The sequence below is a fragment of the Trichosurus vulpecula genome, chromosome 4 (genome assembly GCF_011100635.1).
Source record: "Trichosurus vulpecula isolate mTriVul1 chromosome 4, mTriVul1.pri, whole genome shotgun sequence".
NCBI lineage: Eukaryota > Metazoa > Chordata > Mammalia > Diprotodontia > Phalangeridae > Trichosurus > Trichosurus vulpecula.
Genome location: NC_050576.1, coordinates 442,293,895 through 442,317,972, shown reverse-complemented (window position 1 = coordinate 442,317,972; position 24,078 = coordinate 442,293,895). Strand labels below are relative to the sequence as shown.

At 49.8% G+C, this 24,078-nt stretch overlaps 1 protein-coding gene across 2 annotated transcripts in view; it reads left to right on the top strand.

Moving 5' to 3' along the window:
• The window catches only part of RABEP1 (rabaptin, RAB GTPase binding effector protein 1), an 84,835-nt gene that overhangs the window by 58,524 nt on the left and 2,233 nt on the right, over positions 1-24,078 (top strand). Inside the window, exons 4-17 of one of the 2 annotated variants that reach the window (XM_036754374.1) lie at positions 385-545; positions 2,778-2,897; positions 12,682-12,817; positions 14,096-14,274; positions 14,757-14,882; positions 15,406-15,873; positions 16,874-16,978; positions 18,680-18,796; positions 19,136-19,234; positions 21,535-21,675; positions 21,957-22,146; positions 22,359-22,414; positions 22,643-22,741; positions 23,890-24,006. In XM_036754374.1, the coding sequence (XP_036610269.1) occupies positions 385-545; positions 2,778-2,897; positions 12,682-12,817; positions 14,096-14,274; positions 14,757-14,882; positions 15,406-15,873; positions 16,874-16,978; positions 18,680-18,796; positions 19,136-19,234; positions 21,535-21,675; positions 21,957-22,146; positions 22,359-22,414; positions 22,643-22,741; positions 23,890-24,006 (2,114 nt within the window). The remainder of the gene's footprint in view (positions 1-384; positions 546-2,777; positions 2,898-12,681; positions 12,818-14,095; positions 14,275-14,756; positions 14,883-15,405; positions 15,874-16,873; positions 16,979-18,679; positions 18,797-19,135; positions 19,235-21,534; positions 21,676-21,956; positions 22,147-22,358; positions 22,415-22,642; positions 22,742-23,889; positions 24,007-24,078) is intronic. The other variant, XM_036754375.1, reaches the window with a different exon arrangement.

Genomic DNA, 24,078 nt, shown 5'->3' with positions numbered 1-24,078 from the left:
TTTATCGAGGCCTTCTAGAATTGGGAGTTTATTTTAGGGTGTAGTGGATTTCAATGGGCTAAAAATATATGTCTTCTGTCAAATCATTCTATAGTTGATCTTGGTCATACCATATCCTCTTCACTTTCTCAGTGAATACAGCCTAGAACCTGGGCGTCCACTCTGTAAAGGTCAGTGTGTGTGCCAGTGTGGCTGGACAGAATGCTTAGAAGGGTTTTCTCTCTGTCTCCCCACCCCCCTCTCTCCCTTCCCCTCCCCCTTTCCCCCATCCCTTTCTCTCCCCTCTCCCTCCTCCTTTCTCTTCCTCCCCTCCCTCTTTCTGTCCCCCTCCCCCATCTTTCTCTCCCTGCTGTCCCCCTTTCTCTCTCTCATGACATTTTGTAGAGACAGTTCGCGACTATGAGCACCAGTTTCACCACCGGCTAGAGCAGGAGCGAACACAGTGGGCTCAGTACAGAGAAGCTGCAGAGAGGGAGATCGCTGATTTACGCAGGCGGCTGTCTGAAGAGCAGGAGGAGGAGAATCTGGAGAATGAGATGAAGAAGGTACGGCGCCCGTCCTGTGTGTGTTGGTGGAGGTGGGGGGTAGGGTGCTGCCCATTGGCGTTAGGCCCAGAACAGAGATTGCACCATCTCTTGCCTCCGTTTGAAAGGTGGCCTCCTTGAAGGTCACCCCCTGATCACAGGAGAGCAGCTGGCTGGCAGATGTGTGTCCCTTCCCCCCATTTGCATCCTGTTATTTTCTCCCAATGTCCTAACTCCTCATCTGTAGATTAAGTTGTGAGAAGCCATCTAACTGGCTGGCCAACTGCCCCTTGACAATCACACATATGACTGAGAGGGCCAGAGAAGGCAAGATTGCTGGTTTGTGGGTCCCTTACACTGTGGAGCAGCCATGTTTGACACTCTGTGGGTCATTATCAGGCGAGGCCTCCCTCTAGGATCTGGTGGGGGGAGGCATGCCCTGAAGAGGTGCCAAGGCCAGTGGGAAGAGTCACTAGAGGGACAGGCTTCTGGGAGGGGGCCCCTGCAGAGCACATGAACTCACTCTCCTCCTCTGGAGCTGAGGTCACCTCACGGGGGGAGCATAAAAGAGATGAAAGGGGCCATTATTGCTGGAAGGAGAGGGGTGTTCAGCTTCCTGCCTCAGGGGAGCCTGTAAGCAGCAGTTTGCTGCATGATTGAGGGTGAATTTTGTGCTGGAGAGAAGTGTGATCATTCAAAAATTCATGGCCTGAAGTGAAGTTCATGGCCAGTGGAAGGTGGGGCATGAAGACCGGACCCATGTCCAGCCCTCCAGTCAGATGGGACTGACAAGGTCTCCAAGACGACGAGCCCGGAGTGTGAACACAGCAGGGTAGCTGAGGGGAAATGAGGTGACTTGGACAAAGTCAGTGATGGGTAGTCACACACACACATACACATACCAAAGACTGAAGGGTCCAAATGATAAACCTTGAGCCTGGCTGGGAAGAAGATATAGCGCAGGCGCTCCCAAGCCAGCCCTTGGCTTGGGTGGGTGGTCCACCAGTGTGACACAGGGCACACCTTTTCAGACCTTTCCGAAGTATTGAGCACTCATGCTAATGCTTTCCCTCTTCTTTGGCTTTTTATGTCTTAATGAATACCATTTGTTTTATGGGGTTGCTCTCTGGGAAGGGAAATCCAGAGTGACGTAAAAAACAAAACTAGGAATAGCACATTATTTCAACAAATAGAACAAAAATGTTACCCGGGAGGCCTTTTTGAGACTAGAAAATCAGATCATTTTTAAAGATAATTAACCAAGAATTTCTCTTTTCTTTCTCACCCTAAGAAATAAATCTTGATTGTTTTCACTATAATGATGGGTACACGTTTATCTCACAGAAATGCTGCTTCTACAGACATTTCTTTATACATGGTAAAAAAGATGCATTCTGTTGACTACACACTGAAATTCTTTCTGGCTCCACCCCCGTTTCCCCAAATTTTAAATGGAAATGAAGTTTCTCTTTGCGCCTTGGTGTGATGCTAGGGAAGCCTGAACGTGCAGGAATGAAAGTGGGATATTGTTCTGGCCACTGTTTTTTAATGACTCCAAAGCATCCCAAGAGATTTTTATACCCTGTTTCTGCTTTCCTGCCTTCCTGCTTGGAGGTGGAGGCCAATGGCAGTGATCTCGGGGTTGTCTGGGAGGAGAAGAGAGATTGGTGACAGTGAATTTTGGGGAGGTCATTGTCATTTTAGTTGTGATTCCTTCTCCACCCCTCCCCCGTCAGTAATTTCATTAGTTCCAAGTTTTATGCACCTGGAGAACCTTGTGTAAAATAGCATTTTACATTCCCAGGTCCTACTAATAAGCAATGTGATGTTTCCTACTTAATTTAAGGTGCTGGCCTTGTCTTTCAATTCAGAGTCATTTAAGAGGTTCTTACTACAGGACGCTAAATATTCCAAAATGCCCCAGTCTCTAACCTTGGAGTTTGCAATCCAGTGGGCCTGGGAATGTCCTAACCCAAATGGATGAAGGGTTCATACAGGCAGAGGCTAGATTTCAATTTAAGGATATTCTGGAGCCCTTCTGTCCTTTTGGAGTTACTCTATGGATTCAAAATCAAATGATCACATGGTGACATTTCAGAAACTAGTCATTTCCTTTTGAGAAAGAGGGTGTCTACAGTGTGGCATATTTGTTCATATGAACTCTGCTGACTAGGTTTTAGTGTGACATTCTGAAGTCTTCAGTAACAGCTAAGACACTGAGTAGAACTTCTGCTTACCTTCCATTCACCTTAGGCCCAAGAGGATGCGGAAAAACTGCGTTCTGTGGTGATGCCCATGGAGAAAGAGATAGCGGTTCTGAAGGATAAACTGATGGAGGCAGAGGAGAAGATTAAGGAACTGGAAGCCTCCAAGGTGGGCTCTTGGTCTGTTGGGCCTGTGAGGGAAGGTTGAGGCGCCTGTAGTGATGCATGCTTCTGTATCCTCAGGTGGCCTGAGGGTTCCTGACCTCCCAGAATCCCAGGCGTGGTGGATGGGCTCAGATCTCCTATTTATTTCAGAAAATGCATCTGTAACAGAATGGGGACATGAAGTGCCTACTGTGTGCCTGGTACTGTGCTAAGCCCTGAGGATACAAAGAGAGACAAGAGACCTCAGACAGCTTAGCTACAGACACAGCTGAGGTGGGCAGTGGTGGAAGGCACTGAAATAAGAATGATGATGATACCAGCTGCTGCTTCAGTAGTACACACTGTGTGCCGGGCAGCGTGCTGAGCGCTTTATGGTCTTTGTCTCATCTGATTCTTGTGACAACCCTGGGGGGGAGGGGCTGCTGTTATCCTCATTTTGTACATGAGGGAACTGAAGCAGATGGGGACAGTGTCCCAGGGTCATACAGTTAGGAAGTCTCCGAGGCTGGATATGAACTTCTTGATTTTGGACCCAGCGCTCTATCCAGGCTTCCCCTAGGAGTTGGGCTTTTAGATGGGACTGTTCCCTGGCCAGGAAAGCCAGGAAGAAGATAGGAGGAAGGAGAGTGATCCAGGCATGGGGGGCAGCCGAGAGATGGAATGTCTTGTTTGTGAAGAGCCAGGAGGCCGGGGTCACTGGATTGAAGGGGACGGAGGGAGGGGGGTGTGAGAAGGCTGGAAAAGGAGCAGTGAAGGGCATGGGATGCCAAGCATTGTTCCTGGAGGCTGGGAAGCTCCTAGGGGGGAGTGGGGGCATAGGATCAGACCTGGACTTTAGGAAAATCCCTTTTGGCTTCTGAATGAGGGCGGGCTGGAGCTGGAGAGCCTGAGGAATAACTAGTAATGAAAGTGTATAACCATTATAAAGAAAGACCTTCAAGATAGGCCAGGAGAGATAGAAATCTGGTCTTTGTGAGGAAATTTGGCCCCCTGCACCAGTTTTTTAAGAAGAAGGTGAATAAGAAAAGGGTTTTATTTCCATGGCCTATAGCGTGCCCATACTGTCCATGAGGTTTTCTTGGCAAACATACTGGCTCGGTTTGCATAGATTAAGGCAGAGGTAAAGTGACTTGCCCAGGGTCACACATCTAGTGAGTGTCTGGGTCCGAATTTGAACTCCGGTCTTCCTGACTACAGGCCTGGTGCTCCATCCATTGCAGTGCCCCCAGCTACCTTTCCCCATCACAAGAACAAGCTGACCTCTGAAGAAATTCTCTTGTAACCACAGAATTATTGTGTATTGATTCCCAAAATTAGCATGTTCAATCCAGAGGTCAAGCTATAAGATCTCAGTTCTCAAAGCTGTGTTGCTACACACAGACCCAAAATAGACCTCTCAGAATGACCATCCTGGAAGGAGGGAGAGAGCAGAACTGGCCCCTTCCCCTTGGCCCCCACCTGTATGGGAGTTGTGTGGGATGAAAGACCCTCACCAATTAAATTTATAGTAAGGAGCCTTCTCAGGGTGGGAACAGAAACAAATTTTATCAGTTCTCGAGAATAGGGTATCCTCTGCTAGAGCAGGGAGGCAAAGCACCAATAATTATACCTAACCCAAGAGAATTCCCGCCCACCTCTGACCCTTCTCACCATTGGCTGGGAGGTGGTGTTTTAACCATCTGGCTAGCAGCTGTTGTGGGGGTGAAAGACCAACACAAGCCCAACAACAAGCACGCTACCAGCATGCTGCAAAAGCCCAGCTTCTTTTGATCTGCTTTACTAAGGAAAGCAACGTTAAGGGGTTGACAAGTTTACTTTAATCCAGCATACAAATACTTAGTTCACTTAGTTCAGGGGGAAAAGCCAGCACCCTGAACTTCGGAGCAAATACAAATTACAAACATCAACAGACAGACCAAATACAATTCATAGTTACCAACATCTAAGTTCAGCCCAGGGGGCTCATGACAAGGGCTGGCCCAGAGTCACTCGAGCCACCATGGCTGTGGGTCAGAGCTCCAGAAAAAGAGAAAGCCAACCCCTGGTTTTATATCTTTTTCAGGGTCAAGGGTGAGTCACACATGCAACTCACCCACGTGACCTAGAATCGTCACAAAGAGGAGACTTTAACCCAGGAGGTCTAAAAGCCTCTGATGTTGTGTCACTCAAATTCATATGTAAACTAGGCCCTCCCCTGAGGCAAGGAGGTCATCAAGGACTCCCAAATCTAATCAAGGAAACAAAATCTGAACTCTTCAAGGGCACTTGATTGAACTGAGTGTTAAGAGCCCATTTTGTTTACCAACACAGGTGGGCTTGCAATCTGAGCAGGAAAGTTAGGCAAAGAACTGGGAAATTGAGGGACAGAAACTCCAATTCCCATTCCCTTAATGATTACATTAATGATTACAACTGAGGTGACATCTATAAATCTAAAGGAGGAGAATAGGATAAAGGGAGGGGGAGACCCTCTCCATTCTCTCTCTTTTTTTTTCTAATTTACTGTATTTAATATATTTAGTTTTCAGCATTGATTTTCACAAGAATTTGAATTACAAATTTTCTCCCCATTTCTACCCTCCCACCCACTCCAAGATGGTGTATATTCTGGTTGCCCCGTTCCCCAGTCAGGCCTCCCTTCTGTCACCCCACTCCCCTCCCATCCCCTTTTCCCTTACTTTCTTGTAGGGCAAGATAAATTTCTATGCCCCATTGCCTGTGTATCTCATTTCCTAGTTGCATGCAAAAACTTTTTTTGTTTTTGAACATCTGTTTTTAAAACTTTGAGTTCCAAATTCTCTCTCCTCTTTCCTCCCCACCCACCCTCCCAAGAAAGCAAGCAATTCAACATAGGCCCCATGCGTATTATTATGTAAAACCTTTCCACAATACTCATGTTGTGAAAGACTAACTATATTTTGCTCCTTCCTAACCTATCCCCCTTTATTCAGTTTTCTCCCTTGACCCTGTCAAGTGTTTGTTTTTAATTACCTCCTCCCCCTATCTGCCCTCCCTTCTATCATCCCCCCTTTTTTATCTTCTTCCTCCTTCTTTCCTGTGGGGTAAGATACCCAATTGAGTGTGTATGGTATTCCCTCCTCAGGTCTAATCTGATGAGAGCAAGATTCACTCATTCCCCTCACCTGCCCCCTCTTCCCTTCCTACAGAACTGCTTTTTCTTGCCACTTTTATGTGAGATAATTTACCCCATTCTATCTCTCCCTTTCATCCTCTCTCAATATATTCCTCTCTCATTCCTTAATTTGATTTTTTTTATACCATCCCTTCATATTCAACTCACCCTGTGCCCCCCCGTCTCTCTCTCTCTCTGTATGTATATGTTTGTGTATATATATCTGCGTATTCCCTTCAGCTACCCTAATACTGAGGTCTCATAAATCATACACATCACCTTTCCATGTAGGAATGTAAACAAAACAGTTCAACTTTAGTAAGTCCCTTGTGATTTCTTTTTCTTGTTTGCCTTTTCATGCTTCTCTTGATTCTTGTGTTTGAAAGTCAGATTTTCTATTCAGCTCTGGTCTTTTCACTGAGAAAGCTTGAAAGTCCTCTATTTTATTGAAAGTCCATATTTTGCCTTGGAGCATGATACTCAGTTTTGCTGGGTAGGTGATTCTTGGTTTTAATCCTAGCTCCACTGACCTCCGGAATATCATATTCCAAGCCCTTCAATCCCTTAATGTAGAAGCTGCTAGATCTTGTATTATTCTGATTGTGTTTCCACAATACTCAAATTGTTTCTTTCTGGCTGCATGCAGTATTTTCTCCTTGATCTGGGAGCTCTGGAATTTGGCGACAATACTCCTGGGAGATTTCATTTTGGGATCTATTTGAGGAGGCGATTGATGGATCCTTTCAATTTCTATTTTACCCTCTGGCTCTAGAATATCAGGGCAGTTCTCCTTAATAATTTTTTTAAAGATGATATCTAGGCTCTTTTTTGATCATGGCTTTCAGGTAGTCCAATAATTTTAAAATTATCTCTCCTGGATCTGTTTTCCAGGTCAGTGGTTTTTTCAATGAGCTATTTCACATTGTCTTCCACCTTTTTATTCCTTTGGTTCTGTTTTATAATATCTTGATTTCTCATCAAGTCACTAGCTTCCACTTACTCCAGTCTAATTTTTAAGGTGGTATTTTCTTCAGTGGTCTTTTGGACCTCCTTTTCCATTTGGCTAATTCTGCCTTTCAAGGCATTCTTCTCCTCATTGGCTTTTTGGAGCTCTTTTGCCATTTGAGTTAGTCTGTTTTTTAAGGTGTTGTTTTCTTCAGTATATTTTTCAGTATTTTTTTGGGTCTCCTTTAGCAAGTCATTGACTTGTTTTTCATGGTTTGCTCGCATCCTTCTCATTTCTCTTCCCAATTTTTCCTCTACTTCTCTAACTTGCTTTTCCAAATCCTTTTTGAGCTCTTCCATGGCCTGAGACCAGTTCATGTTTTTCTTGGAGGCTTTTGTTGTAGGCTCTTTGACTTTGTTGACTTCTTCTGGCTGTATGTTTTGGTCTTCTTTGTCACCAAAGAAAGATTCCAAAGTCTGAGACTGAATCTGAGTGTGTTTTTGCTGCCTGGCCATGTTCCCAGCCAACTTACTTGACCCTTGAGTTTTTCAGTGGGGTATGACTGCTTGTAGAGTAAAGAGTACTTTGTTCCAAGCTTGAGGGGATATGCTGTTGTTTTCAGAACTATTTCTTGTTAAACCTGAAAGTTTGGTTGAAGGAGGCAAACAAGCTAGGTGGTAGAAAAATCCATGTTGTTTATTATTTTCCCTTAAAGCATAGCTAAGGTAGTTTACTTGTGTGTACAAAGAGTCAGAGCATAAGCTCTGGCTGCCTGAACAAAGGAATGAGAAAACTTATATATGTTATTTTAGCAGACCCAGCAAGCCTGTGTTACCTCACTTGTATGGCCCCCATGTATGTTTAACCATGATACAAGAAGAGGATTTTCCTTAATGCAATAGGTTTGTAAAGACAAGAGTGTTGACAAAGGTCAGTTAATATTAAGCGAGGTAGTCTCTCTTGGGTTAGGGTCTCATCCTTTAATGGCTAACAGGGGTAGGAATGTCCTTAGGTCAGTCTGCTGTGGCCTTGTTGACAGTAGTAAGGGTATTTCCTGAGCAAACTCTACAGAACAAAGAAGCCCAGGTCCTGGATCTTCTTCTAGTTACTCATTAATTCAGGCTCTGGGTCTGGTTGAAATTAAAAATAATACAAAATAGTATAATATTTTTCACATTCTATATAGCCAGCTCTGCCACACCAGCACTCCTCCTTCCCCAAGAACCACCAACCCGGAAGGGACTCAAATCTTAAGCAGGCTCTGCACTCCTGCTCTGATCTGCCACTTAATTCGTCCCACCAGGTGGGTCTGGGACCAGAAGCAACTGCAAATGTAATTCTGTAGCTGCACCACCTCCTCTGTCCCCGGTGTGGTGGCTGAACCGCGAACTCCTTCACTCTGTCCCTGCAGCTTTTCCCACTAGCCTTGTCTTTGGTGTTTGTGGGTTGAGAAGTCTGGTATTTGCCACAGCTCACTGATTCAGGACGCTAGGGCCTGTTCCGCCTGGCTCCTGGTCTGGTTGGTCCTGCCGCTGCCCACGCTGGGCTCCTCTCCCCTCTGCTCCCCTCTACTCCCAGCTCCGTGCACGATAGACTTCGCCCAGCCACCATCCAGGCTGTCCTGGGCTGGAGCCTGCTTCCCTGTGCTATTTTGTGGGTTCTGCAGTTCTAGAATTTGTTCAGAGCCTTTTTTATAGGTTTTTGGAGGGACCTGGCAGGGAACTCATGCAAGTTCCTGCTTTTCAGCTGCCATCTTGGCTCCGTCTCCCTCTCCATTCTCTTACAGTACTTTTACAGTAAAGGAAAGCAGGTTACAGTGATCCTATTCTTACTGAGCAAATCTTTAAACCAGAACCAGAAGAAAGAACAAAAAGTTTCAGGGTAAACTCCCAGAGGCTGAGCCATCAGACTCTCATGGACTCAGAATTTTTTTTCACTTTCCTAGTTCCCTATTTCTTGATTTTTAAACATTTCTTTATATATATTTATTTATACATGTCTTCTCTGTGAAGTCTTCACATTTTATTTACCTCACACAGAATAAATACAGAGGAAGAGAGAAAAAAAAATCATTTGTAATGCAGTAGCTAAAACCTGGTTGTATATGTAGAAAATACTGAGACTTAGCCAAAAAAAATGCTAACTGATAATGTTTGATAAGTGACTTAATCAGGGAAGAGGAACAATGGGCATGAAGCCCTGCATCCCTGCCCTGGGGGGATTTGTCCTAGTAAAGGTGAAGGAGACCTGAACTCTCAGGGAGGGGAGTGGCCACTAGCCCCAGGGATCCAGAAGGGCCACACAGCAGTGCACTGCATTCCCATTACAGTTGGAGTTTGCTGCTTTGTCCCAAGGTCTCCAGGGTGGGAGGTGGATGCCTCTGGGGAGCCTCAAAGAGATGGCTTTGGCCAGAATGAAGGTGAGTGAGACACTGTAAACCTGGAAAGTCAGGGCTTTGAATGCTGAGGTGATGGAATCCAGGGTTCTCCTAGGGAATCCCTAAAGCTTCATGGGCAGGGTGGGCTTTACAAAGATTAGTGGCTATTGGAGTAGTCCTGGGGTGCCTCCCTTAAACTGGTGATTTTGTAGTGAGCGGCTGAGCCAGAGAAATGGGAAACGGTCTGTCTGGAGCCCAAGCTTTTGAAGGGCCTGGCTGGTTGTCTGGGGGTCTGCCTGTCTCTGGGAGGGGTGCTCCTCTGGCCTGCAGGGTGATGGTAGCCAAATGGTTTAATCCCCTTTTCCATCAGCTTCCCCTGATTTTCAGGCAGTGGTTGGTGGTCAGGGAACTTTGCTGTGACTAAGGCTGTGGGGGGAGCCCTGGGGGGATGGGAATCTGCAAACCTGATTGCAAGGGGTTGGAAAGTGACCGGGGAGGAAGGCAGAGGAGGACATGGGCACTGGTGGCTTTTTCTAGGGGGCATTTAAGTGTAATACAAGGAAAATTAGGAACCCCTGAGTAACCCCTAGCTACTGACGAGCCCCCTAGGATCCGGTGACTCCTTCCTGGAATGTCAATAGATAGGACCATCCCCACTGAGAGATAACCTGGCTGATCCTGTCTAGCAGATATCCCTGAGACTCCTTGGTTCCTTCCTGGAATGTCAATAAATAGGACCATCCCACTGAGAGATAACTTGATAGACCCTTCCTGGGAGATATCCCTGGGACTCTGGGACTCCACCAAGGAATGTAAATGAGATTATCCCACTAGTACGATAACCTGACTGAATCTTTTGATCAGCCAGGACCTTTGTTCCTCTTCCCCCCTACTCTGTACCCCTATATCCTATATAAACCAAGCCATCACCCCAACACATTTGCCATTGATTTGTGGTGCCGTACCCCGATGGCCGCCGGCTAATAAATTCTCCACTTAAAACTTATACTCTGTGGTGTGTCTCGCTCGCTTCTGGTACAACATAAGGTCTGACTGGGAAGACAGTGTTGTAGCGACAGCGAGCAAGACACGTCACAGAGTATAAGTTTTAATTGGAGAATTTGTTAGCTGGCGACCATCCGGGGCACAAGCAGTTCAAATCAGAACGGCCCCGCATAGAGCTCAAAGGGAGACATTTATACAGAAATCAAGGTGCAGTGGTTAATTATATCTTGAAACTTATGGGCCAGGTCACAAAGTGGTCCGGGGAATAGGATCAAAGACCCAGACAGATCAAAGACCCTGACAGGTTGTCTTTTGTGGGATAATCTTATCTATTGACATTCCTTGGAGCAGTCAAGGAGCCCTAGGGACATTTGCTAAATGCCAAATGGCAAGGTCTTAGTCCATTCTTTCTTATGCAAACTGGGGGTTTTATCAGGGGGCTGTGGGGCAGGGGTCTTCTGGTAGTTAGCAATAACTGGTTTCTCAAGTATCACAACAGGACATATGGGAGCTTGAATGGGGTAGCCATGAGGCCCCTGGATGAGCAAAGATGGAAGAGAAAAGAGACTGAGGCTGAAAAGGGGCTGAGAGTAAGAGTCCAAGGAGAAGCCGTGGCCCTAGCAAGGAGGATTATTTTATGGATTATATGTATGTCCTTACTTCCTTTTTTTCTTCTTTCTTTCTCTTTCCTTTTCTCTCTTCCTCCTTTCCTCCCTTCATCTTAATGTTTAAATTAACAAGCATTTAAAAAAAAAATCTGTCCCTTCCACTATTCCCTGCCCACCCCACTGTGAGCCAGAAAAGAAAGTCCAGAGCTCTGTGATCTAGCAAAACAAGTTCTCAGCTTGGTGGTCTCTGTATTTTAGTCTTACACTCTCTGTCAGCAGCAGGTCATGTTTTCATCTTCAGGCCTCTGGACTCATTTTTGATTCAGTTTGGGATTGCTGGGAACCCCGAAATGTCAAGGTACAGTACAGGGTGGTGTCTAACTGGAATGAATTCACACACTCAAAACTTCTTCCAGTCAAGGGGCACGTGACTTAATGGGGATGAGACTGAGGCTTAAATACAAAAGGGACAGTGAAAGAATCTGGTTGGTAAGTAGTCTGGGGTAGGCTTGGGGCTACTGTGGTAGTAGGCCAATTAGGTGATCTAGGTGGGATTAAGGAGTGCCTGGGGCAGGCTGAGAGCCACAGAAAGGAATCTAAAGTAAGCTAATTAGGTGATGTAGGTGGGCTGGGCTGGGCTGCTTTCAAAGACTTGGTCTTTTCCTTTTGGGGGTCCAAGCCCCATCACCCCATCAGTTTGTCATTTCCATGGTCAGTTGTAAGGTCTTTCAAGGTTGTTTTCATTATTTTGTATAAATTCTTCAGACTCTGCTTACTTTGCTCTATATCAGTTCTTAGGGGTCTCCCAGTTTCCTCTGAAACTGACCATTATGTTCACGTTGCCCAGTAGGAGGCCACCTCCTTTGTGCCTGGTTGTAGGTTACCATGAAAAGTGCTTCCTTGAGTGTTTTTGTACCTAGAGATGCTTTTCCTCTTTCTTGATGTCTTGGGGGACATAGGCTTTGTAGTAGTATCACTGGGTCATAGGCTAGGCATAGTTTGGACAGTTCCAAAGTCCCTTCCAGAATGGCTATACCAGCCCACAGATCCACCAACAGTGCATCAGCGTGCCTTTTTTCCCAGCCCCTTCAGCAGTGCATATTTTCCTCTTTTTGGTCAGCTTTGTGATGAACTTTGTGATGACATTTAGAGATGAAATGGCTTGTCCAGGGTGTCTGGAATAGGGTTTGAGGCTCAGGAATTCCCCTGTGACTCTAGATGCTGGAGAGTGCATGGGGACAGCCTCTGTTTGGGGGGCAAAGTAGGAGCTAAGGGCCTCTGCTGAGAGGGAAGGAGGGGTGGGGATGAAAAGTCGGAAGTTGAAGGCTTGGTGCAGCCCATGTGGGGTGTGCGAGAGAGAGTCCATCAGAGAGGGCCCAGCTGAAGAAATAGAACATGCTTGAGTGGCAGGTGCCGAGGTGCTGGGAAGAGAAGGATGTGTGGTTGAGATGGTGTCTGAAGTGAGTCCCAAGCACTCTGGGTGAGAGGGCCGGGGATATGGGAGCTCTACATGTCAAGACTTCCTAGATAAACTGATGGTCTTCACGCCATGCCACTGAAGATGCCGGCTGGCTAGTGGGGTATTCTCAGCGTGGGGAGCCTTTCAATGGGATTATTTTAATTTGAAGCCACTTTCGCCGTGACCCAAGTCATGATGGGCCTTGGGTCCAAGTCTTCGCAGGGCACGTGTACATGTACAGAGTGGGGCCTCTCTTTCAGGTTAGAGAGCTGAATCACTATTTGGAAGCAGAGAAGTCTTGTAGGACTGATCTGGAGATGTATGTGGCTGTCCTGAACACCCAGAAGTCTGTCTTACAGGAAGATGCAGAGAAGCTTCGGAAAGAGCTGCATGAAGGTAAGGACACTTGGCTCAGTGTTCAAATCCTGCTCAGAGAGGGTATCTTTCACGCATTCAGCTTGTTACTTTGACATCTCCCTTGTCTCCTGCTGACCCTAGAACAGCTCCCCACTCCAACCTGGTCTTGTGGGCTTGCTTCTCAAAGTCAAACCTGATTTCTGGAGCTGGGCCAAGGAAGCCCCCAGCTTCTTCTGGGTCTACTTCCTGCACTGAATCAGCTACTTAGCTCAGGCGGCAGTTTCTGGGTCTTTGTCTATTTGATAGTGGGCCCAGTAGTCCAAAATGCTGTGCGGACAGGCATTCCTTGGTAATTGGGGGGATTTTGTTGTTTCCCCTTTTCCAGGGGTCAAAGGGAGGATTCCTTTGAGTGGTCTGTAGGTAAAAGTAACCAGGTAACCCTGGTGCTCTCTTGGCTGGGGCCTGGGGCTGTCTTTGGGCTGAGGTGGCAAGGAGGGGCCTGGAGCCAGCCCACCCATCTGCAGTAAAGGCTGCTTCCCCTGCCCTCCTGCCCCAGGCTGAGCTTCCTGAGCCACCAGCCCTGCGTCCGTCCCCCTTTAGGTCATTTGGAATTCTGAGGAAGAGAAGAGCTCGGATTCCTTCCTCCCTCCTGTTCCTTCTGGCTCATTGCCACTGCCCTTCTGCAGGGCATAGTTGGGGTCTCCTGGCCTGCAGAGAATGCCCTTCCTGTATAGGCCAAACCCATTGTAGGCCTTGCTTGGGGCTCCTCCTTGGGGGTCATTGAACAAAGTTTCTTGTGTCTTCATGTCTGCAAGGACTCATGGGGCATCCTGACACAGGTCTGGGAGGCTGTGGTGGAGCCCAGAGGCCTTTAGGTCGCCACTAGACTCTGAGCCCGTTGGGAGCTCGTTACTGAGGGTCTTTTGCTCAGTTCACTCTGAGTGTCTTCCCAGTGGGGACCTGAGAGGTGGGGGTGGGGGAGGTAATCACAGTGGCCTTTTTGTCGTCTTTGTTGGGCCTTCTTGTTGTGGGATTTCTAGTCTTGGTGGATCTTTTGCTGCCTTTCTTGTCTCTGGGAACATCTTTCTCTCGTGTGTGTGTGTGTGTGTGTGTGTGTGTGTGTGTGTGTGTGTGTGTGTCACAGTGTCCTGACCAGTCCCTTGGAGCAGTAGAGCCCCTGCTTTCTGCTCCCTGTTAGCCCTGCGCCTGCCCCAGAGCCCAGCCTTACAGGGTGGGGGTGGGGGGAATTGAACTCTGGCTCCCTGGCCATGGGGGTCCCAGCTCTCCGGGGCTCACGCCTGGCCTCGGTTTCCCTAGTTTGCCACCTGCTGGAGCAGGAGCGGCAGCAGCACAACCAACTCAAACATACCTGGCAGAGGGCCAACGACCAGTTCCTGGAGTCCCAGCGGTTGCTTATGAGAGATATGCAGCGCCTGGAGGTGGTGCTCACCTCGGAGCAGCTGCGGCAAGTGGAGGAGAGCAAGAAGAGAGATCAGGTATGGCCCATCCAGACCTGGTGCTTGCAGAGCCCTAGACTTGGATCTTGCCCCACACAGCCTGGGCAAGTCCCTGCACTGCTGCCTGCCTCAGTCTCCACATCTGTAAAATGGGGATAATCCTAGCACCTTCTCAGTCCTGTTCATAAAGTGCTTCACAAGCCTTGAGTGCCCTCTAAGTATTAGCAGCGAGGGGCTTGGTCACCATTACACCTGACTGGAACATCTTGGGGTGTGTGGGGTGAGATAAGGTTCACTGGAGCCCAACCCACTTCTGTGGGGCAGACAGAGCCTGCTGAGCCCAGCCTGTGGTGGATGCTTGGCCGAGCTCCCGAGGGAGGATCACTGGCTGGCCAAGGACAGGCCAGGGTCCAACTCAGCTGCTCAGTCTCTGTGGGTCTCTCCTTGCGGCACACAGCAGGTGCTTCATGAGGCCTCACAGAGGGTGCTCAGGTCACACTTTGGCGTCTTGTTGGTTTCAGGAGGAAGATGAACAGGAAAGAGTGAACCAGAGGAAGGAGCCTGAGAAGACGGACACGGAAGAGGAGGTCAAGGTTCCCATGGTCTTTGCTCTGACACAGGATGAGGTGTTCCCTCACTCTGAGGAGGTAAAGTCCAGGCCCCTCATCCTGGCCAGGCACTAGGGGTTGCCTCCGCCCCTTGTGTGAGGTATCGGAGCCCCGAGCTCGCCTCTTGGGGATTTGTTTTCCTTGCTTGGCCAGTTGTTTTACAGTAATGTTCTAACACCATTTAATAGGCCACAAAACGCGTGTCCTTCTTTGCTGCCAGTGTTGAAACCGTCATGTACCAGAGGCCACAGGAAGTCCTGTCAACTTTCTCATTTGTACTTTTCTGCAGCCTGGTTTCTTCTTGTGCTGGGCCTCCACCGATCCATGCGTGTTCAGTCATCATGGTGGGGTGGCCCAGGCACAGTGCCTGTAGGAAGGAGGCCTGGGCTTGGAGCCTTCTCATTTCATCATCCACTGACCTTGTTAGGATTATTATGAAGCATGAATTGGTTAAGGGAAAATGCACTGTCCGGAAATGCAAAATGCTTTTAATAAGGGTTCATGTTTCCTCAGGGAGAGAAGGGTGTTTTTGTTCATGTTATGTTTTCTTTTGAATTTTCAGGAACATTTAGATAGTATGCATGGCTCAGTCCATTCATTAGACGCTGACTTGCTGCTACCAGCGGGCGATCCGTTCAGCAAACCAGACAGCGACATGTTTAAAGATGGACTTCGGAGGGCACAGTCCACAGACAGCCTGGGAACCTCGGGATCATTACAGTCCAAAACTTTGGGGTATAACAACAAAGCAAAGTCTGCTGGGAACCTTGATGAATCTGATTTCGGACCACTGGTGGGAGCAGATTCAGTGTCAGAGAACTTTGATACAGCCTCTCTGGGATCCCTGCAGATGCCAAGTGGGTTTATGTTGACCAAAGATCAAGAAAAGGCCATCAAGGCCATGACTCCTGAACAGGAAGAGACGGCCTCGCTCCTCTCCAGCGTCACCCAAGGGGTTGAGAGTGCATATGTGTCTCCGAGTGGCTACCGCCTCGTCAGTGAGACAGAATGGAATCTCTTGCAGAAGGAGGTGAGCGGTCTCTTTCTTGCTCTTGAAGGCATAACTTTTCATTCTGCTTAGATCTGCTATATGGAAGCCTTTTGCCAATGCAGCCAGCTCATCCTAACCAGGTGTTTTTTGAAGATTCCCTGGGTGCTCCCTGAGAGGGGAACTGGCTTATCCCAGCACAGGCATCCACTTCTCTGCCTAAAGCTGAAAATGAAGTTTTGCACCTCACGGGGAAAGAACCAGCTTTTATAGTAGGATGGCCAAGTTCTATTTTAGAATGTTCTCCAAGTGGCCTTCCCTAGGTCCGCCTCCTCTAGGGTCTAGAGTGAGTGAGTGAGTGAGTGTGTGTGTGTGTGTGTGTGTGTTTGTGTGCGCTTGAATTCATGCATGTGTGCATTGGGGGTGGGGTAGGGGTGAATGGTGACCTGAGAATTCATGGGACGGGAAGGGGGTGTTATTTATTGAGGATGAGTAGAGGCAGCTCAAATGGTCATGGCTCACTTTTCAATTCTTCCTTTCAAAATGATTTTAAATTCAGCCACTGCCCAGCTCAGGGAAAAGTGACATTGTTCAGGATTTTGTAAGGTCACTGTTAAGGTGCGGGGGGGAGCCCGGCCAGCGGGGGGCCTGAGGTGAAGGCTCTTTGTGGCTTCCTGCTCCCGTGGAGGAGAATGCTTGCCTCCCCTCCCACGCTATGGGAAAGCTCAGGGTGTGGCTGTTCATGGCATGATGAATTTGTGGGAAAGGCTCCTGGTTTTGTATTTTTAAGAGGAGTTACTGCCATTTGCGTAGCTGGTGGGTGTTTTCGTGGTGTTGTCAGGTCATTGCTCTTTTCCTCTCCCAACTTTGTGAGCATCCTTGTAGCATTTCCTATCTTACAACTTCCTGGTGGTTTTCCTTGAAGAATTAGGGTTAGGATCCTCCTGAGGGGTCCTAGAGAGAAGCCTCCTCTCCCAGGAGGGTCTTGGCTGTGAGCAGGCCCCTTCCCATGGAAGGCTGTCTCCTCTGCCTTGGCCCTTAGGTACAGAACGCTGGGAACAAGCTTGGCCGGCGTTGTGACATGTGTTCCAACTATGAAAAGCAGCTGCAAGGCATCCAGACCCAGGAGGCAGAGACCAGAGACCAGGTGAGCGCCTCTGGACCAGCCCAGGTAGGGCCCTTTCCTTGGATTCATTAGTAAATCTGTTGATAATTCAAGAATGCTGCCTGTCCCCATCCTCGCTTGGCCATATGCCAGGCACTTCATCCACTCTTGGCCTCACATCAGCTGCATCTTTGGCCATCTTGACTAGCTTGGGTAGCAAACATAGGAGCTGGGGAGGTTCTAGAAGAGGCTGTGAGTTACTCTGCCTAGCAGGGCTTGGAGACCCAGCCTCTGTTCCCAAGAGAGATCTGCCTCCTTGGACTGAAGTCAGAAGGTGTGGGAGGGATCCCTGAGGTTTGCTGGGTGCAGAGAAGGAAATGGAGGCTCTGTGCCTTAGACCAGTGACAGAACTGAGATTTGAACCCGAGGCTTTGGAACTTGCCCTGGACTCTCGGAGTCTGACTGACCCATATCGTCACAGTCCCTGGGTTTGAACCTGAGCTCATGTAGGACCTTTGTGGCCTTGGAGAAGTCCCTCCAGCAGGGCCTCATCTGTACAAGGAAGGGCTTGAGCTTGGGGGGCTGCCACTGCCCAGGTCCCAACCCCCTTTTGTACTGACTAATCACTAGCTAAGCGATTGGTGGTGGGGTGCAGTGCAGGGGGTGAACTGCTTGTCCTTAGCTCAGTTCCAGCCAGTAGTCAGTAAGTACTAAGTGCCTACTATGTGCTCTAGGCACTGTGCCCAGCACCAGGGATGAAAAAAGCCTTTCCCTGCCCACAGTCTAAGGAGGGAAGAAAACACAGAAAAAGAACCTGAAAAGTGAGGGGGGTGGGGGAGGGTGAGGCCTCTCCTTCAGTGGAGATGGAATCATTGCTGTCCTGTGTCCCTGTGAACACCAAGGAACTTCCTGGGGGCAGGGGGACACCTGCAGGTGTGTGTCGGGGGGACTGAGAAGGAGCAGTCAGATAAGTGGGGAGAAGAAAGGAGAGCCCAGAGCCAAGGGATGAGAGTGTCAGCGAGAAGGAGCGTGTCAGACGTGGCAGAGGCCGAAAAGAACAGTGACTGAGTGGAGACCTTCCGATGTGGCAGTTTTGGCGAGGACAGATCCCAGGGCAAGTGTAGACAGCCTTTTCCAGGAGTTGGGTGGGGTGAAGGCCCTCTAAGGGTGGCCCCCCAACGTGACTGGGATGGCACAGAGCTTTCAGGAAGTAGCCTCTCCCATTCCGAAGGTCCAGAGCTGCTTTCAGAAGTGGGAGGAAATCACAGAGCGGACTGGCCAGGAATTAGGTCAGTGGAGCAAAGGAGCAAAGAATGTCTGGTTCATCTTGGTCCCAGCTGCCCTGGGGGTCCAGTAGAGCTCAGAAAGGCTTGTGGGCAAGGAATGCCCTGAGTTCAGATTCAGCCTCAGACGTGAGCTACGTGCTAACCTCTGTCTGCCTCAGCTTCTCTCTCTGTATAATGGGGAGAATAACAGCCCTTAGCTCCCAGGTAGTTGTGAAAAGCTCTGCAGGACTTAAAGCTGAATAAATAAATGGACACTGTTATTCTTATTTCTAGAATAGCAGAGCCCAAATTAAGCAGTTTGGTCCATGCCTGGTAAGAGACTGCTTCAGCCGCTGCAGACAGCGTAGGCTTGGTTCACAGAGTTCTCTCTGGTTTCTCAGAGAGCACGTGCTTGGGGGGCAAAGGGGGGCCCTGTGGTCTCGGCTGTGTTGAAGCTTCTCTGTCAATGCTGCTGCAGGTGAAAAAGCTTCAGGTGATGCTCAGGCAAGCCAATGACCAGCTGGAGAAGACAGCCAAGGACAAGCGAGAGCTGGAAGAGCTGATGAGGCAAAGCTCGGAGGAGTCGGGGCGTCAGGTGCGTACCACCCCCCAATCTGGGCTGCCTCCCCCAGAGGCCTTGGGGACCTAACAGATGGATGAGAGAGAGATCTGGGTACAGGTAGGCTTTGGGAAGTTGGGCCTGTGCTCACAGGGAGGGAGGTCAGCCTTATACACTGGCAGCCTTCTCACAGCTGGCTGGTCCTGGGAGCCATGTCCAGAAAGTGTCTGTTGTGGGGGGCCACCTGAGGCTGCCCCTTGTTCTACCCTGTTCTCCCAAAGGGTGGCGTCCTGGGGGTGCTGGGATGGTCAGAGACTCGGTGCATTGGGAGGAGAAGGGCCATCGAGGCCACGACCTGTCTTTGCTCTGTCACAGATCTCGGCCCTGGCACTCAGAACCCACGAGTCAGAGCTTGTGCTGGGTGAGCTTCAGCAAGCATTGTCACAGGCGCAGAGGAGTGCACAAGAACAGATGGTAAATGGTGCTTTTTGGTGTCTGGTGTCTGAGAGGCACACATGCCCCTGAAGTGATTCCTGACCCCCAAGCCCAACCTGCCTTCCCTGCCCTCCCTCCCAGTGTCCAAGGGGCCTGGGCCTTCCTGTGGTCTTGGCTGCCCCATCTCAGGAACATGGTGCTCCCATGGAGAGTGTGGGGGTGATGGCCAGCACAAGGCAGGGTCCTCACGGTGCACTCAGCTCTGGGCATCATCCTTCCCTCCAAAAGGGTGTCCCCAGTCTGTGGGTACCCTTCTGTTTTAACAACCCAGCTAGCAGCTTCGGTGGGGGCATAAGATGCACCCAGGACGCTGCCGGGAAGCTGGAAAAGCACAGGTTCTTTTTATCTGCTTAAACAAGGAAAGCACGGTGAAGGGGTTGACCAGCTTACTTTAATCCAGCATTCAGTTAGCATACAGACAACATCCATTTAGTTCAGGGGTAAAAACGCCAGCATTCAGTTAGCATTCAGTTAGTTCAGGGGAGCATACAGACAAGCATCAAGAGACAGACCAAATACAGATTCATTGACTTACTTCAGGGGAAAAAACCAGCACCCTGAGGTTCAAAACATTCATTTAGTTTGGGGGAAAAAACAAACCAGCATCCCGAACCTCAAAACCGAAATACAAACAAGTTACAAATATCAACAGACAGACCCAATACAATTCATAGTTACCAACATCTGGGCTTGGCCCAAGAGCAAGGGCTGGCCCAGAGTCACGCTTGCTTGCCGCTGCTTCCCACACCAACCAGAAAAGGAAAGAGAGCGCTTCAAGCTGTCCTCTCCCCTCTTATAGAGTTTTTAACATCATCAAGCAGTGCCTGAATGACCAGTGCCGATTGGTTCTTGACTTGGCCCCTCCCCCTAGCGTAGACGTTAACACCTCCCCTCAGCCAGCCCCATGACTCATCACACAGGAAGTTTTCTGCTTCCTGACATGCTCTCTGGGCTTCCTGCCCCGGAAGAGCAAGCCACAGCATCCAGAGGCTCAATGTTGTAAGCTGAGTCATTCAAAGAAAACAAAGGCCATTCTGGTTACACCTTCATTTGCACCACATCCCCTCCAGAGCAAGATAGGCAGCATGGGACCAGGGGTGGGGGCTGGTCCTTTCTGTTCTCCCTGCCCTCTCCCACTGCCTGTCCACTCTCTCCTCTTGGCCAGGAAGTCAGGTATGGACCAGGCTTGGGCCGGGTCTGGAATCAGATCCTGCCTCCGAGCCTGAGTAGCTGGGGTGACTTCACCTCTACTGCCGGTTTCCTCAGGGTTGTTGTGAAGATCAGAGCTATTCTGAGATGTTTATAAAGCACCAAGGGCCATGCCTGGCACCCAGATAAATGCTCCTTCTCCCCATTGCCTTCCTCTTTACCTTGTGTGATGCATTTCAATGTGCAACCACTGTAAGCACATGTACTTTCCTTCATCCACTCCCCATTTCTGGGCACCTGGAATCTGCTTAAAGGATCCGGTGCTGGAAGGTCTTTGCTCCTTTTTGTTCTCCCAGATTTGCATTGGTTTACAAGCTCCTGGTCATTGTCCCCAGACTGCTGGCTCAGCACAGTCAGTGTCATATTTTGGGGGTGCATTCGCTGCTGTGCAGGCCTTGGGCTTTGGGGCTCTGGGGTTCCCGCCTCCCTCTCACCCCACTTTCCTCTGGGCAGCATCTCTCATGGATGGTGAGGCCCCACAGCGGAAAGAAGGGTGGGCACCCGGTGAGACACATAAAGGAGAAACTGGGCTCAGAGCCCTAGACAGACCCAGGAAGTGTGGGAGGCCCTAAGGAAGATACAGCAGAGGTTCCTGGGGAGGCCGCAGAGAGGGAAACTGGAGGAGCCCGGGAGACCCAGAGAGCTGTGAACAGTGTCCGGGCACCTGAGGAGCCAGATCCTCGGGGCAGAGCAGATTTCAGAGGAGACACCGTGAAGGGGCTTTGAAAACCTGGAGAATTAAATTGTGAATGGGAAAGGAGAAATATATTCAGGGAGGGGTAGAAGCCCTCCTTGCGGGAGGCCAGAGAGATTTAGGAGGAAAGCTTCTTTGCCTCCACAGACTGTCTAAGGGTCGACTTTCCGAAGGGACTCCTCTGACTGCTCAGGTCCATGGTGGTTTCTGCCCCCACCTTACCCCACTTCTCTCAGCTAGGAAAGGGAAGGGCCAGAGGAACTGGCCCCGGGGGCATTGTGCCCCTCCATCATGAAAGGGGCCGGCTCACGGTCAGAGGAGCCCGTGCCCCCCACCTAGCTGCCCCAGGCCACAACGGGCCTTCCTTCTGTTTGAGGGGGTGCTCATGCAGTCGCGGGAGCAGGTGTCAGAGGAGCTGGCCAGGTTGCAGAAGGAGAATGAAAGCCTGCAGGGGAAACATGGCCTCCACCTGGCCTTGCAGCAGGCTGAGGATTTTGTCCTCCCGGAGTCTGCAGAGGTAACTGAGAAGGGACATTGGGCGGCCATCAGCTGTTCAGCTCCTTCTGTGGGAGGGCAGGGTGGTAGGGGGTGGGGCAGGTGCTGGGATGGTGAGGGGTGGGTGCTGTGGGTGCCCCAGCCCAGTTTCTGGCCCTGCCTGAGAGCCCCGAGGCAGCATTGGTCAGGGCCTGGGCTCCAAGCGCTTGCATGGCGGCATCCCCAGACCTTAGTGTGCCTGGCACATAGTAGGTGTTTAAGACCTGCTGGAGGACTGACTGCGGACTGAATCTCTGAATCTAGGATCTGCAGGAGCTGGTGCTGAAGTACCGGGAGAACATGATCAGCGTGAGGACGGCCGCCGACCATGTGGAAGAAAAACTGAAGGCAGAAATCCTCTTTTTAAAGGAACAGATACAAGCTGAGCAATGTTTAAAGGAAAACCTGGAGGAGACTCTGCAGCTGGAGATAGAGACTTGCAAGGAGGAAATTGGTAGGTGGGGGCGGGGCCTGGGACTGGTCAGCCAGGCTGTGGGGGAGGGGTGGGGCCTGAGACTGTGGTCAGCCAGGCCCTGGGGGTTGGGGTGGGGTGGAGGCCAGGCCAGGACCTCCTTCCCGCCCTTGGGCATTAGGGAAGACTTGTGTAGAGTCCACTGGCAGCCCTCACTTTTTAACCCAAAATCACATACATGTATTCCCTTCTAGCTTCCATCTCTAGCCTGAAAGCGGAGTTGGAGAGGACCAAGGCAGACAAGGAGCAGGTGGGCGCTTCTTTGGGGGATGGGGGGGGCACTCCCAATGATCCACTTAGAATTAAAGACGGTCCAAGGTCTCTGGGGAGCACCCATGGTGGGCTGGCCCTTCTTCTAAGCCTCAGGGGCCACCTCTTTGTCTTCATGACCCTTCCAGGGTGGGGGGAGTGTGGCTGCCCTACAGGGAGGTCTGGCACCTTTTGCCCTGACTCCTCTCCCCCTCCTTCCACCTCACAGCTGGAATCCACCTTACGAGAGAGTACAGAGCAGCTCGCGAGCCTTCGGGAAATGGAGATGAATTTGGGGGAGCAGCTGAAGAGAGAAACTGTGGCCAAGGTGACTAGGGGGCGTTTGGGGGATCCCCTTAATTAGTCTCCTTTTTAATTAGTTAATTGGTGCTGCAGATGTGAATGCGGCCATGGTCTCAGTCACCAGAGGATGGCTTTGGGGCAGTAGACAGTGTAGACACAGCTCTCACCTGCTGCCTGAGAGTGCTCAGTGTCTGTTTCCTCATCTTTAAAGGGCTGATGGTTGCACCGCCTGGTGGCCTTGGAAAGCTTGGGCGTGGAATCCCTGCCTACCTTTGGCCATAGGTTATAATCAGGTCCATTAACTACTCTGTACCTCAGTTCTGCCTCCCTTAAAACTGGGGGTGGTTTCTGTTCTGCCTCCCTTATTAGCCCTTCAGCATCAAATGAGACAAATTGCTTTGCAAGTCCCAAACTGGCATTCAGCCTGATTATTGGGTGGGTGATTATAGGAACAGGGTTAGGACAAACCCAGAGCTGATGTGCCTTGTTAGGGAAATTTCCAAGGGGGAAATGTTGTACCAGAAGCGAGCGAGACACACCACAGAGTATAAGTTTTAAGTGGAGAATTAATAGCCGGTGGCCATTGGGGTACTGCACCACAAATCAATGGCAATGTGTTGGGGTGATGGCTTGGCTTATATAGGATATGGGGGTACAGGGCAGCGGGGAACAGGAACAAAGGTCCTGGCTGATCAAAAGATTCAGTCAGGCTATCGTACTAGTGGGATAATCTCATTTACATTCCTTGGTGGAGTCACTGAGCCCCAGGGGGTTTGCTAAATGCCAAAGATATCTGAGTCCATTCTTTCTGGGGTTGCTTGTCAGTAGCTAGGGGTTTCTAATTTTCCTTGTATTACAGTTAGGGAAATTCCCAAGGGGGAAACACACTCCTCCAGTGTAGGTGCGCCCCGTGGGGGCTTGGAGCTGCCCAGGAGCATCAGGTTGGTGAGGCTTGTCCAGGGTCGCTTGAACCCTGCTCTTCCTGATGTCCTGGCCAGCTTTCTCTGCGCTGCTCCCTCCGTGGTGGCAGATCCAGGCACTTTAAGGGGCCCATTGTACAGATGAGGGCATAAAGCCTCCCCCCCCAGGGGTCCAGAAGTCCCAGGCCCTTGACTCCCAGCGCCACCCCGCCCCCCCAACCAAGAGCCCCTTCTGACTCCACATCTTTTCTAGACAAATGTGGAGCAGCTGATGTTTGAGGAAAAGAACAAAGCTCAGCGTCTGCAGACAGAATTGGATGTTAGTGAACAGGTGCAGAGAGACTTTGTCAAACTGTCCCAGACTCTGCAGGTAAGGCATTTATCAAGCAAGCACCTACTGTGTGCCGGCCCCAAACCTGTCCTGAGCATTTGCTATGTGCTA